We start from the raw sequence: 12,981 nt of genomic DNA on the forward strand, positions 1-12,981 counted from the left end.
CAAATCCAAAAACAAAAAGAAGCAAAACACCTTGGACTCATCCTCATTTAATTTTAAGGCAGCTAGAAGTCGTCGTTTCTATGCCGACTAGAGTGGTCATAATACCTCTTCTCCACATGATGACAATATTGTGAGTTGATGATACTAGGTAGCGTACTATCTAACATCTCTAGTACTCGTGCTCTCTAAATTGCACCAATATGCCTATTAGTGGAATATTGTGTAGATAACATAACTGTGACCATTACCTTGACGATGGCTCTGCACTGCTAGACCTTGGATTTGCAACTTTTTTCTTCCCAATCTTTGCAAAAGAAATGAATTTAAATGCATTATTCTAACTTTTCTCATTGAGTGTGTTCCAACCCGCTTCCGCTCTTAGATCTTGATTTTTCCACAAAAATTGTGTTTTGATGTGAAACAACTCAAGTGAAGTTATCAAAATGCACCAATACACACTATCATGGATCAAGTATCATCATATAGATCTATTTAGAGGTCCATAATTCCTGATATAAGCTGCTGAATTTTCTGCTATCAGAAAATCCCCATATCTCTTTGCTGGATTTTCTGTTGACAAATTCTTTGGGCAGATAAGTTGCTGGAAATTTAGTATTGTGACGTTTTTCCCATATAGAGTCCTATAGGAGCACTTAGTCCCATTTAGGCGCATATAGTCGTATTAGAAGGTCCTTAAGTTGAGTTAGTAGTTGTATACCCACACGTATGGGTCGTGGTTTTGGCTTGCACTCTACACTAAACATGGAGCAATTGCAAGAGTCAATGAACAAGCTGACCCAACAATTTGAGTATTTGGGTAAGTGCTTGGAACAACGTATGGACCAACGCTTCGAGCAGCTAGATATGCTCATTACCCAACTAGAGACCTCTGCCAGGGCAAACCCCACCATTGGAAAAGATGTCCAATCTCAGACAAGTGGTTAGGAGGATAGACCAAGGAATGGAGGTGGCCAATGAATCGTTTATGGGCGCGCACCTGTGCACCCACCCCGTGAGGGACATCAAGACCACTATGATCTCAATGTGCAACTTCTTAAAGGAGTTAGAGTAGATGCCCCCACATTTGATGATCACTTGGACCTTAAAGCTTTTCTAGATTGGTTGGCAGACATGAACCACTATTTTGAGTGATACAACATGTACGGCCTTGTGGCTAGAGAGTGCACTAGAGGCTAGTGTAGAGTTACCCACTGAGGCCATTCTGGTAGTGGATGAGTTTCGTGTTGTCTTTCCTGATGATCTACCTGATGAGTTTTCCCCTAAGAAGGATATACAACACACCAGGACGTGGGACACCGTAACCTATAGCCGAGTTTGCGTTTAATAATTTTGTTAATAGGTCCACAGGTCTAAGTCCTTTTGAAGTCGTTACTGGTTATAAACCTAGGAAACCTATTGATCTTATCCCTATGTCTTTGTTCCATAGGCCATTAGAGTCTGCAGAGTCTTCTGCGCATCATATTCACTCATTGCATCAAGAAATCAGGCGAAAGATTACTACTAGTAATGAACATTATAAAATTTCTGCAAACCAACATAAACGATTTAAGGAATTCAATGTAGGGGATTTTGTGATGGTCTGCATCAGGCCAGAGCGGTACCCTCAGGGAGTCATTCATAAATTACACGCGCGTAGCGCTGGACCATTCAAAATTATAAAACGAAACGGTCTCAATGCGTATGTGGTAGATCTTCCACATTCCATGGGAATTAGTTCAACATTCAATTTAAAGGATCTAGTTGCATTTCAGGGGACCACTAATACATTGTCCGGCCTTTCACCTAACCATCCTTATTTTCCAGACCTTTTCCTTGATCCATGGCCCCCTCCCGACCCATCTTTCCAGCCTCTACCTCCCATACCTACCCTTCCCACACCCAGAGAGGAGATGGGTGATATTTTGGACCATCAGATAGTATCGACGTCGGACGGCAGATTTCAAAAGTTTTTAGTCAAGTGGAAGTCACGCCTAGCTTCAGACAGTACGTGGCTCGCTGAGGAGGAGCTTCAGAGACTTGATCCTGACATCTCGGAGCGGTTCAGGAATTTTGTTTCGCAAGTGGCGAAACCTTCGCAGCCGGGGAGAATTGATGGGGACATCACGCACACACACATGCCCTCCTACGCACATACGCAAGGAGGAGAAGAGCCCCATCATCGATCTGGATCGGTGACGACATCCAGGGAGGGCCTCCTAGTTAGAGGACTGCATTTTGGTTCGTTGGAGTGGACCCGATAGTCATGTGAATCCCACCATGGGTTCTTACGATCATTGCCCACTATTTTAAATAATCTAGTACTTTGGGTTTTGCTTATTATTGTTATTAGGAATATCATGGATGTTTAAATTGCTTTTATTAGTTGTTATTTTTTATTACTTCGTCTCCAAGTAATAGGTTGCGCACATGGCGTAAGTTTTGGGGTATAGGGTTTTATTATAAATAAGCACCCCTTATAGTCTTTTTTCTTATCGAAGATTGAATAAAATTTCTGCGTTTTCCTGCTCCTCTCTGAGTTGTAAAGCCTAATTGGGTGCGAAATCCTCCATTCTTCGAAAGGCTAACTACCGTGGTGCGAAGCCACATCCATCCCAAATTGCCCCCACCTTCTACCTTCTATATTTCTCCTCTTATAGCCTTTATACCTGCAAATCCATCAATATTTTGCAGACGTGTCTTTTCTATAGTAAATTTCTAGAATTTAGCCCTGCATGAGGGCTGAAACTTCGGTGGAGCACCGTGCACAGACCAATTGTCGGATCGTTGCGAAACTTGGAGGTTTTGTGGTCCACCCCTAGCAGACCAGGGCCAATCTGGTCGTTTTCTGATTCGTGGGCCCCACACACGTGCGGGACACCATCAGCGCATGTGCGCCTGGGCCCTCACTGTTGTTCACGCTTGTGGCGCTTCTTTGGTTCATCTCTCTCCTCTCTTTCATTCATCTTTCACCCTAAATCCCTAACCCTAACCCTAAATTACTCAAATCCCCAATTTTATGCCCTCTCTTCAACTTTAGGGTTTCCTGAATTGAAATTTGTGAATCCCTTGGATTGATGAATTATTTCTGTGCATATGTGGATGAATTTACCCTCCTTTGATTATTGTTTGGTTTATAATTTTGATTGATCCGGCCCTCACATGTGTAGGCCTAAATCCGCATAAGATTCCCCTTGATTGAATGCTTGAACTTTTGTGTGGGATATGAAATTTTGTGTAATTGTTTTTGAACTAGTGTGATCTAAAGCATGAAAATCTTGCATATCATATTTGAATTTCATGTCCTGCATCACATACTAGTCATTCACATAGCTTTAGGGCTTTCTTTTGTGTAAAAGCCCGTATAACAGCATCTTTGGATGTGTGATAGCTAGCTATTATTATTGTTGAAGTTTGAGAACAAGCTTTATTCAGACCTTTTTGTGTTTTGTTTTGTGTGTGGCATGTTTTGGTAGGCGTATCACTTTTTGGTGATTTTTTTACTGTATAGTGGTGATTAATATGCAACATGCATCCTTTTGGGTACTTTCTCCCGTGAAATCTGTGCTGTTTACAGATGTACATTGTACTCGCACAATAAACACCATTCCTAATAGGATTGGTCATCGGTTGAAATGCTAAGGTGGCCAGGGAAGGAGGAACAGGAAGCTCAAAACAAGTTGATTTACATTCCTTGACCACCTTGTTGCTCATCCACTCTCTCTCCCTTTCCATTATTTTATGATTGACTTTTGTCCTATTTCTCCCTGTTTCACCATATTTCACCTTCTTCTTGATAACCTTTTCTTTTTAGTAAGTGCATGCACGATGCGTCTGAATTTTTTGTAGAAATTATATTGTTTATTGCAGCTCCTTGAGACCAGAAACTTATCATGGTTCCAATTTTAATCAAGCAAGGCCCAATATAGATCCTAGAAATGTTGTGCCATCAGAGGATCTACAACCATCAGATCGAGATAGAAAGGGATCAGCTGGCATCGTGGGGTCTTTGATGCTTCTGAATTCATACCAGCAGATGCATGCCCCGTACACCCAGGTTTCTCATTCCTGATTTGGTTATACATAGATTCTCTTGAATGTTTTCACAATTGCATTATATAACTTTCTCCTTAATATTTAGGATGCACCAATTATGACAGAAGATATGCATGAAGAAAGGCTCCACGCAGTTGAAGCATTTGGCAATTCATTTGTAAGCCTTCTCTCTTTCATCTTATTGACTAGTGTATCCATTTCCCTATGACAGGCAGCTATCTTTTTTCTTGTTTAGAAACTCTTATGATAAATTAGATAATTTACCTCATGACATATGAACTTTTTGGTTTTATCATGTGACCTCACTATATGCTAGTTTTTTTTTTTTTTTATCCTCTTTTTGTTTTTCAAATTTTATTTTAGTGCTCTTCAATTGTTGTAGTAGAATCCTCTTTGTGAGACTGCTCATGAAAAAGTCTTGCAGAGAAGCATATCTTTTACTTGCAACTTGCTAGTAATGCCACGGGTTTATATCAAAGCGCTTGTCAAAGATGTACTTAAGAAATATGGCAAGCGTTGGTCTAATTTTTTTACCAAATTATTGCTGCCTGCAGCATTTCCCATGTTTACACACACACACACACACACACACACACACACACACACACACACGATCAGTAGAAAATCATTAAACTAGATCTCCTGTATATGGTTACCATTATTGCTATGGGCTGTCAATGGGTACCCAGATTGACAGGTACCTGACCGATTTGATTCATTTTAAATGGGTTTGGGTACAGGTTTTGGACCTGCTTTAAAATTGGATCGGGTTTGGGTCCACCTCCTTAGACCTGTTTGAAAATCTGATCAGGTTGGGTACCTGATTATCTGGTTAATATAATAAATATAATTATTTTAACAATATCTATTAGAGCAAATGGCATATTCTCTAAGTCATCACCATCTTCATCATCATCCAAGTCTTATCCCGATAAATGGGTTCTGCTGTACGAATCCTGTTCTGCCATTCCACTCTAAAAAAATGTTCATTTGATGTGTCCCCTCCCTAAAATGGAAACCCCCAAAAATCAGCCGGATCCAGAACTTCGGTGGGCCACACCATCTGAAACTGTTGCAAATCATGCCTAAAAGCTATAAAATCACTTGGTGCGGCCCACCTGAGTTTAAGAATGTCCTGAAAGTTTGTCAGTCTCTTCATCCAGGTGAGATGCACACAATGAACTGGTTGGATGACATATAAAGGACATGGTGGGCCCACTCAGGAACAAAAGGTGGGTGTTCAACCTCCAGTGTTTCTTGTGTGGTGGCCCACCTGGGTCATGGGGCAGGCTGATTTTTGGGTTCTGGACCTAAAAAGGGGGGTGCTATTGATGGACAGTGTGGATGACTGAAACACATCATGGTGGGGTCCACACCACTTGACACCACAACTTGTGGTAGTGTTGACTTCATGTGATAATTCACTTACATGTTTGTATGTATGTATGCATGTATGCTCATGTGCATATTTATATATGTATATGTATGTATGCATTTAACGGTCTTTTAATCGTTATTGGTCATTTGATGGTCAGAAGAGTAATTTTTTTTTCTTTTTATTTTCTAGTTTTGTGGATGGTATTACATGTCATCCTTGAAAACTATTCATAATTAATTGAGGAGTTTTCATTGCTTGTTGTTGCAGAGCTTCTCTGCTCACTTGGAGAAAGATATCCTGTCTTCAGGTAACTGGCTCTACTTTCTAGATCTAGCTCTTTCATAGTACAGTAAATTCAACCACTAGAAATTTCTTCCTGTTCTTGACTCTTCTTCTTTTAATTTTTAATTTTTGGTTTCTGATGAATCCAGTGGCATCCAATATAAAAAGGAGATAGTTCCATACCTTGTTGAGCTAGTGTGCATGAATGTGCGTACTGTTCCCATATTTTAGATTTAGTCTTATAAGTTCGTTCTCTTTTAACTAGTATTCTATTAAGATCCTGTGTGATGAACTACAAGTTGGAAGCAATAGAAAGGAAAAAAGCGAAGACATACATGAAAGAAATAGTGATGGTTATGTATCATTATTTCTAGTTAATACAAAAAGTTGGGGGTGTGCACTGGTGAGAACCATTATATCTTTCATTTTGCTTCCATCAGGCACCTGATAACCTTTGCTTCCTTTCCAAATGGTTATAACTAGGCATCATTCATAGTTCTGTTTCTTGCTACAGTACTACTATGGCCAGGTATTGATATTCCCAAAAAATTGTTTCTTGTGTGCTTATGCGGTGTGATTTTTGTTGTGTGCACTAAGTGGAATGGTGTTTATAGATAGAGAATTTGATAGTAAATTTTTTGTTCTCTTGTATTTTTGTTTCAAATAGACCACAAAAGTACGAGTTTCATCAATAAAATCATTGCATTCATATTAGGTACAGATTCTCCATTTAAAGCTTGTGGGTGGTGTATATGTTCATGAATATGTTTTATAATATTTGAGTTTGATTTCTTTCTTTAGAAATTATTAAATCACACAGATCTATGTTTGCCATTTAGAAGATCTTCACATGCATAGATCTTCTATACATGTTGTTAAATGTAAAATGGTTCCACGTGCAGGCTCCATGGTCTGTTGGGCTTCAATGTGCATGTTTGGGTAGAGTTTAGGCACTTGGAATTCTCTTTTTTATATTACTTAAGCAGGGGGGGGGGGGGGGGAGGGGAGGAGGTGTCACGATCCTAGACAGATGAAAAATATTTTCCTTTAGGATGCAGGATCCTTCTAACTAGGTGCTTCTCCTGCTTCAAATCACGCTTTGGACTGTTGCTCCCGCTTCCTACATATTTCTACTTATTTACATTTTGAAGTGGACGCTTTCTGTGACTGCACATGAATTTGTTGCTGCTTAGCTTCACGCTTCACGCAACTATAGATTGTCATCAAAATACATCTACAACATTGTTCCTCAATCCATTTTCCATGTACACATTGTTTGGAATGCATTCCCAAGACTGTTTCCCAGGCATGTAAACACTCCAAAAATGTGTTACACCTAACAATAGTCATCATGATTAATGTGACTCCACAAAATACTGAATCACCTTGCTATGTTGTAATGACAATTTAGAAAGAGTATCTGGCAACCTGTATTTGCACTTAGATCTGTCCCGTCTCTCTGGACAGAAATTATTCACCAAGTTGCCAACTCCAGAAATATGTAACAGTTTCATGCTTTTGTAATCTCAGAAGTATATGACAGTTTCACACTTTTGTAAACTCTGCACTGTGATTAATTGTCAACTTTTGGTTGTGTGCGCGCACTCATGCATGTAAATCACCTTGCTATGTTGTAATGGCATCTCAGAAAGAGCATCTGGCTACCTGTCTTTACACTTAGATCTGACCCGTCTCTCTGGACAGAAATTATTCACCAAGTTGCCAAATCCAAAAATATGTAGCAGTTACATGCTTTTGTAATCTCAGAAATATGCTACAGTTTAATGCTTTTGTAAACTCAGCACTGAGATTAATTGTCTACTTTTTGGTGTGTGTGCGTGTGTGCGTGCATTGGAATTTCTACTGAGTCTGTGTGCGTCGTGTGGTGGAATTTCTGCTCAGTGAGTGTGTGCGCATTGTGTGGTGGAATATCTACTCAGTGTGGAATTAGTCTCTTCTAGATCCTCTGGTGGCAAACAGCTAGATTTCATTGGTACAGGAGTAAAATTCTGTTTGGTAGGCAAATTAAGCGACCAAGTATAAGAATACAACACAGCTTTTTGAACAAAGTTTTTTTTGGAAGAACTGTGTTTATAGAAGTTTATTCATGCATATCTGGAGAGGCATGGTTCCTCTATAGACAATAAGCTAATCAACATCCATAGGATTTCACTGAGGAACTAAATACATTTAGTATCACCAATTATGTGTTAATATTTATATCAGGAAAATGTGTTTGTCTGGGTATGTTTTGATATTGATACTATTACCATGCCCAAATAATTGGGATGAGGCTATGGCTTGATATGATAACTATCCTTGTTGCACGTTCATGGTTTTAATTGTTATATACTTGTATCTGCATGCACATCTGGGCATTCTACAATTCTGAGTTGAATTTGTCTCTGTATCCTTATCATGGTGGGAGTATGAAGTAATTTAGTAATCATACTCATAGCCTCATATCATATATTGATTACAGGTAATATTATTCTCTCAATCACATGCTGTGCTCTTTATATTTCTGGACAATAGTGGTTTTCTTGTTACTGAGTGGCTTGTATCTTGCATCAGCCCTTGACTTCCACTAGATTGAAAGTTAAGATTGTTGTTATTAGGCTGTAGCCACGATGTTCCCCTTAGAGACATTAAGTCTTTTGTGCTCCATATTTATGGCAGAATATGCATTTGTTATTTATCATCTCAAAATTTTTTGAACTAGACATGTCAGCATTCAAAGCCGCAAACCCAGATGCAGTTTTTGAAGATTTTATTCGTTGGCATTCACCTGGTGACTGGGAGAATGATGAAGCTGAAGGAAATGATAAATCTAGAGATCTTGAGATAGAAGGAAAAGGTTCTGAGTGGCCACCTCGGGGAAGACTTTCACAACGCATGTCTGAAGGAGGTAATTCTTGGCGCCAAATTTGGAATGACTCTCCAGCTTTGCCAGTTTCTGAACAAAAGCTTCTCTTAGATCCAAATAGAGAAGGAGAAAAGGTATTCACTTACAATACCACATCTTATAATGTGGACTGATTCTATTTTGTAGTTAGACATACATTATTATACATTTTCATGGTGCATTCTTATGCATTGTTTCTCCTTGATATGTATGCTGAATACATTGGTTATTGCATGAAACACTGAACGCATAATTCTGTGGATGCTCCATTTTGTGCACGTGGATTCTGTTTATCTAATATTATGTTTATAGATTGTAGTCTTTTGACCTGTTGTACATATGGGGAAACAGTATTTTATAATCGTTTGTGGTTATTCATTATTGTTCTATACCACTTAGTTAATGGCAATAAAAGTAGTAATTTTGTCATCGGTTTGTGTCTAGTAAGCTTATCTAGCATGGCATGCTAGAGATCAAGTGCATTGTTTGACACTATTGTGTTGGCATGTGAATAGTGCTCCGTAAACATGTATTGCTGAGCTCAGCCTACTACTTGAACATGACCATTGCCCTTTTGTCTAATGTTGATACGTATGCCTACCTTGTGTTGGAGAGATTTACATAAAGAACTCGAAACCCAGAGTACCATAAACAGTAAAATTTGATCTTACAGTTTTTTCTTTCTTATGATCCAAATCACTCAACACACTCAAATAATGGAGGAATCATCATTGAGATTTGGAGCTTCATATCCCAAGAGATACAATCATCAATTTATTTAGTGGGAAAGCTGCCTCCATCTTTCTCCAATGATGGAAGAGTGTTTGAGCATTGAGGGCCAACCCTGACTGTACTCTGATTTCATATGCTAAATCAACTATAAAGCAGCTATAAATCATATTAAGCTTACTGCTTAGTGGGTATATTCACCAGGTAAAAATAAACTTGCCTACTGCAGGGTCGCTTCCGCAGCATGGTTTTCAAGTGAACCTTATCTTGCCTTATGATCAGGTTTCCATACATTCATTTGATTAACCAGTGTTCAAGGAGCTTGTACAAGTTCAATGAGCTGGCCTTATCATTGAAAACTAGTACAAGAGGCTCACCCATCTTCTTTTCAAATGTGACCTGTTGGATGGGCCAAATAGATGTTCCAATCGGACTTTGGTCCCATAAGTCCAATTGACCATGTATTTCAGAGTTCATGCAATTTAAATATGGTTGCGAATAAGGAGTTTGCATAGTTGTTCTGACTGGACCTATAAAATTTTGCTGCTTCCTTTTTTATGTCTTTAGCTAATTGTCTTCAGCATGTGACTAATTACATACTCTTTCTATAGATTCTCCATTACCTAGAAACGCTGCGTCCGCATCAGCTGCTTGAACAAATGGTTTGCACTTCCTTCCGGGCATCAGCTGACAGTCTAAACCAGGCCTCGTTTGGTGATTTAAGACAGATGACAATAAAAATTGAACAGCTTTACCTCACAATGGCATCCACTTTGAAGCCATTGCAAGGTACTGAAATTGATTTACTGTTTAATAGGAGTGCATTAGTGGGCATTAGTGTCTCTTTCCTCCTTGTGTTAGCTTGGGTTTGTGATGGACTCACCCACCTTTCAATGTGGCATACATGTACAACCATCAGACCATCCAAATCATGGGTCTCCAAATCATAGGACTCATTTCTGATGAAGCATAACCTGAAAGGCAAAACTGATTGGATGATCCTCAATCTCCTATTGATGGCTGTAAAATGAATGGCTAACAGTTAATTTTCATCAGTCCAATATCTGCAGGCGAAATCATCAGTTAAGATCTCCCATTCACTCTGATGTTTGAGTCATACTCCATTCATAACAGGCTACTCAATTTGGATTCTTTGTATTGACAAACATGTATCTGTATATCCACAGTGGGTGAGTTTCTACCATTCAGGAAAAGAGGGTGGAAAACATAGACCTGTTGTCCCAGCCCATCTTTTACATTTCAGATTTCCAAGCCTATATTCTGTGTTACAGCAAACAATTTACATGACAAGGGCGAGCTCATTGATGACCTAAGCCGGTTGTGCATCGTTTTCGAGCATGTCGAGAAGCTACTGATCCTTGCAGCATCTATGCACCGCAAGCTGTTGCATGTGCCACGCCTCTCTCGAGCAATTTTCGGTGACTACTACAGTTTTGTTCTTCCAACAATGGGAAGGGGCTTGGAAGGCACAGCCAAGGAGGAGGTACATGATAGCATCTCTATGGTGAATCTATATACATAATGATGGGCAGAGTAACCTGATGTGCTAAGTCGTCCATAGAATACAAGTTGGGCACATGGTTCGGTGATGCGGATGTTGATCTGATTGGCCCCACTGTGGATAAAGGATGCCCCAAAATCACCCCATGTTGAAAGATCCTAACCATCATTAATAGCCTAAAATCCAGTTAAAAAAAGAGTACTGATCCCGAAAAAGGCCAAAGATTGCATACTCCAAGCTGCAAGATTTTTGGGGCATCACCTATCCCTCATTGAACCACCAGATCAACGGTCTGGATCACCGAACAATGTGCTCCCCTATTGTACAGGCTTTTGATGCGCACTAGGATGCTCATGCCATTAACACATCAGATCAGGACACCATAGCTCTTCTTCAGGTACATTTTTGCCACATTAGACTAAACTTTGTTCTGATATGCGTAAGGGTGTGATTACTGTTCTGATATGCCCATCCATATACGTGGGTCTATGGTTGGCTATCAAGACAGTTGATCTGATGTGGCCTGTCAATGATGCGGTATTACCTTGAAATCCTCCCAGTCAGAAAAATTGTAACACTCTGTCCCATGAATACTGTTCAGACAAAAATACAGAAATGGGAGGCCAAAGATTTAGACCATTACAGTCTTCAGAATGTTGAAGACTTTTAGGGTGTCCCATATCCAGCATTGGGGCCTGTCATTTGAGCGGTCTATGTCAATGAGCAATGGGTCTCACTTGTCCAGAATTGGCTGATTAGGACCCTATAATTCCTTATTACAGTAGGCCTGATGTTGTTGCATCAACTTTCTCAGGAGTTCAACGTCAGGCAAGCAGTGAGAATGTCCGAGAGACAGGTGGTAGCCAATTTGTTTCCGCTGCCCACTGCCAACCAATCATGGAGGAAGGTTTTGAGCATGGGCAATCTCCTCAACGGCCATGAGCCCATACATAGGGAAATCATCTTTTCAGTATACGACGACATGAGTGGTGGTCATTATGGGGACAACAGTTCTTTGGGCTCTCGTCGAGAAATCGAGACGCACCGCATGTACATTTGTGGAACTTCCAATGATCTGCAGGTTGCATTATCAGTTACCTCCTGCGATTAATCTCATATCGTCAATATCACGCATTCTTTGGGTCTGATTATATTATTGATAGCTATTTCAATTTCTTAAATTGTGCATTCCATTCTTGTTGTTCTGCCTCTGGTGTATCTTATTGCGTGTGAAAACCAGCACAATACACTGACCACTAACCCCCAACCGAAAATCCTGGCCTGCTGAACTAGTGACCCGAAATGTCATAATAGACAAAATTAGTGAAAAGCTTTGAAGCTGTTTAAAATTCCAAATTCAGAAATAATTCTTTTCCTTTCATCTTCTCCTTGTTTGTCTTGATGAATCAGAGGGTCCAATCATGTGATGGACTGTGTTGTAGATATTTCTAAAAAAAAGAGTGGATCCTAACCTGATTGGCAGCTGGGGGTTGACAGTAAAAAGGATGATACAGGCAACAGGATTACAGTGGCAAAAAATAAAATAAAATAATCCGTGAATGGGATGGTTAGGATCTTCTGATGGGGAATCGACTAAGCTTCTTTAGGCCCAAACGCCTATGTGGCTGAAGCTGAAGCCATGGGATTGGCTCAACTCAACTAATTGGGCCTAGCCTGTGGCGTTTCTAGAGACCAAAGTTAACAAAATCAGAGTGGACACTGAGCTTCCAAGATTGAACAAGTGGGCTCATTGATCTGTAATCCATTCGATGTTCCTTCCATGGATGGGTGATTCAAAACCCACCAAAATAACAATTCCAGACATTCAATCACTGGCGTTCGAATAGAGATGGTCGATAAGAAAATACAACTAGCGTGGGTCACAACGGGTGGAAGAAAGACCAAATACCAGATGAGTACCCCTCATGCTTAATGCAATACGGATCACTAATCAGTTTGGCCCACTTGTCCAATCTCTAAGGTTCAAGAATGTTCTTGTGTATTTCTCCATTCCAAGTTCATACCCAGGGTGACGTCACCTTAAGAGTAGCCTCCTTTATTGGGGACCAATATTTGAGATGGGGCATGGGTTTGAAAGTTAGGCCCAGCACC

At 39.9% G+C, this 12,981-nt stretch overlaps 1 protein-coding gene across 1 annotated transcript in view; it reads left to right on the forward strand.

Annotated features, from left to right (window-relative positions):
* Window positions 1-12,255, forward strand: part of LOC131223649 (uncharacterized) — a 107,039-nt gene extending 94,784 nt beyond the window's left edge. Inside the window, exons 16-22 of the mRNA XM_058219103.1 lie at window positions 3,847-4,054; window positions 4,139-4,210; window positions 5,699-5,738; window positions 8,436-8,713; window positions 9,959-10,136; window positions 10,640-10,851; window positions 11,684-12,255. Coding sequence (XP_058075086.1) covers window positions 3,847-4,054; window positions 4,139-4,210; window positions 5,699-5,738; window positions 8,436-8,713; window positions 9,959-10,136; window positions 10,640-10,851; window positions 11,684-11,980 — 1,285 coding nt within the window. The 3' untranslated portion in view covers window positions 11,981-12,255. The remainder of the gene's footprint in view (window positions 1-3,846; window positions 4,055-4,138; window positions 4,211-5,698; window positions 5,739-8,435; window positions 8,714-9,958; window positions 10,137-10,639; window positions 10,852-11,683) is intronic.
* Window positions 12,256-12,981: the final 726 nt, after the last annotated feature.

The sequence above is a fragment of the Magnolia sinica genome, chromosome 13 (assembly GCF_029962835.1).
Source record: "Magnolia sinica isolate HGM2019 chromosome 13, MsV1, whole genome shotgun sequence".
NCBI lineage: Eukaryota > Viridiplantae > Streptophyta > Magnoliopsida > Magnoliales > Magnoliaceae > Magnolia > Magnolia sinica.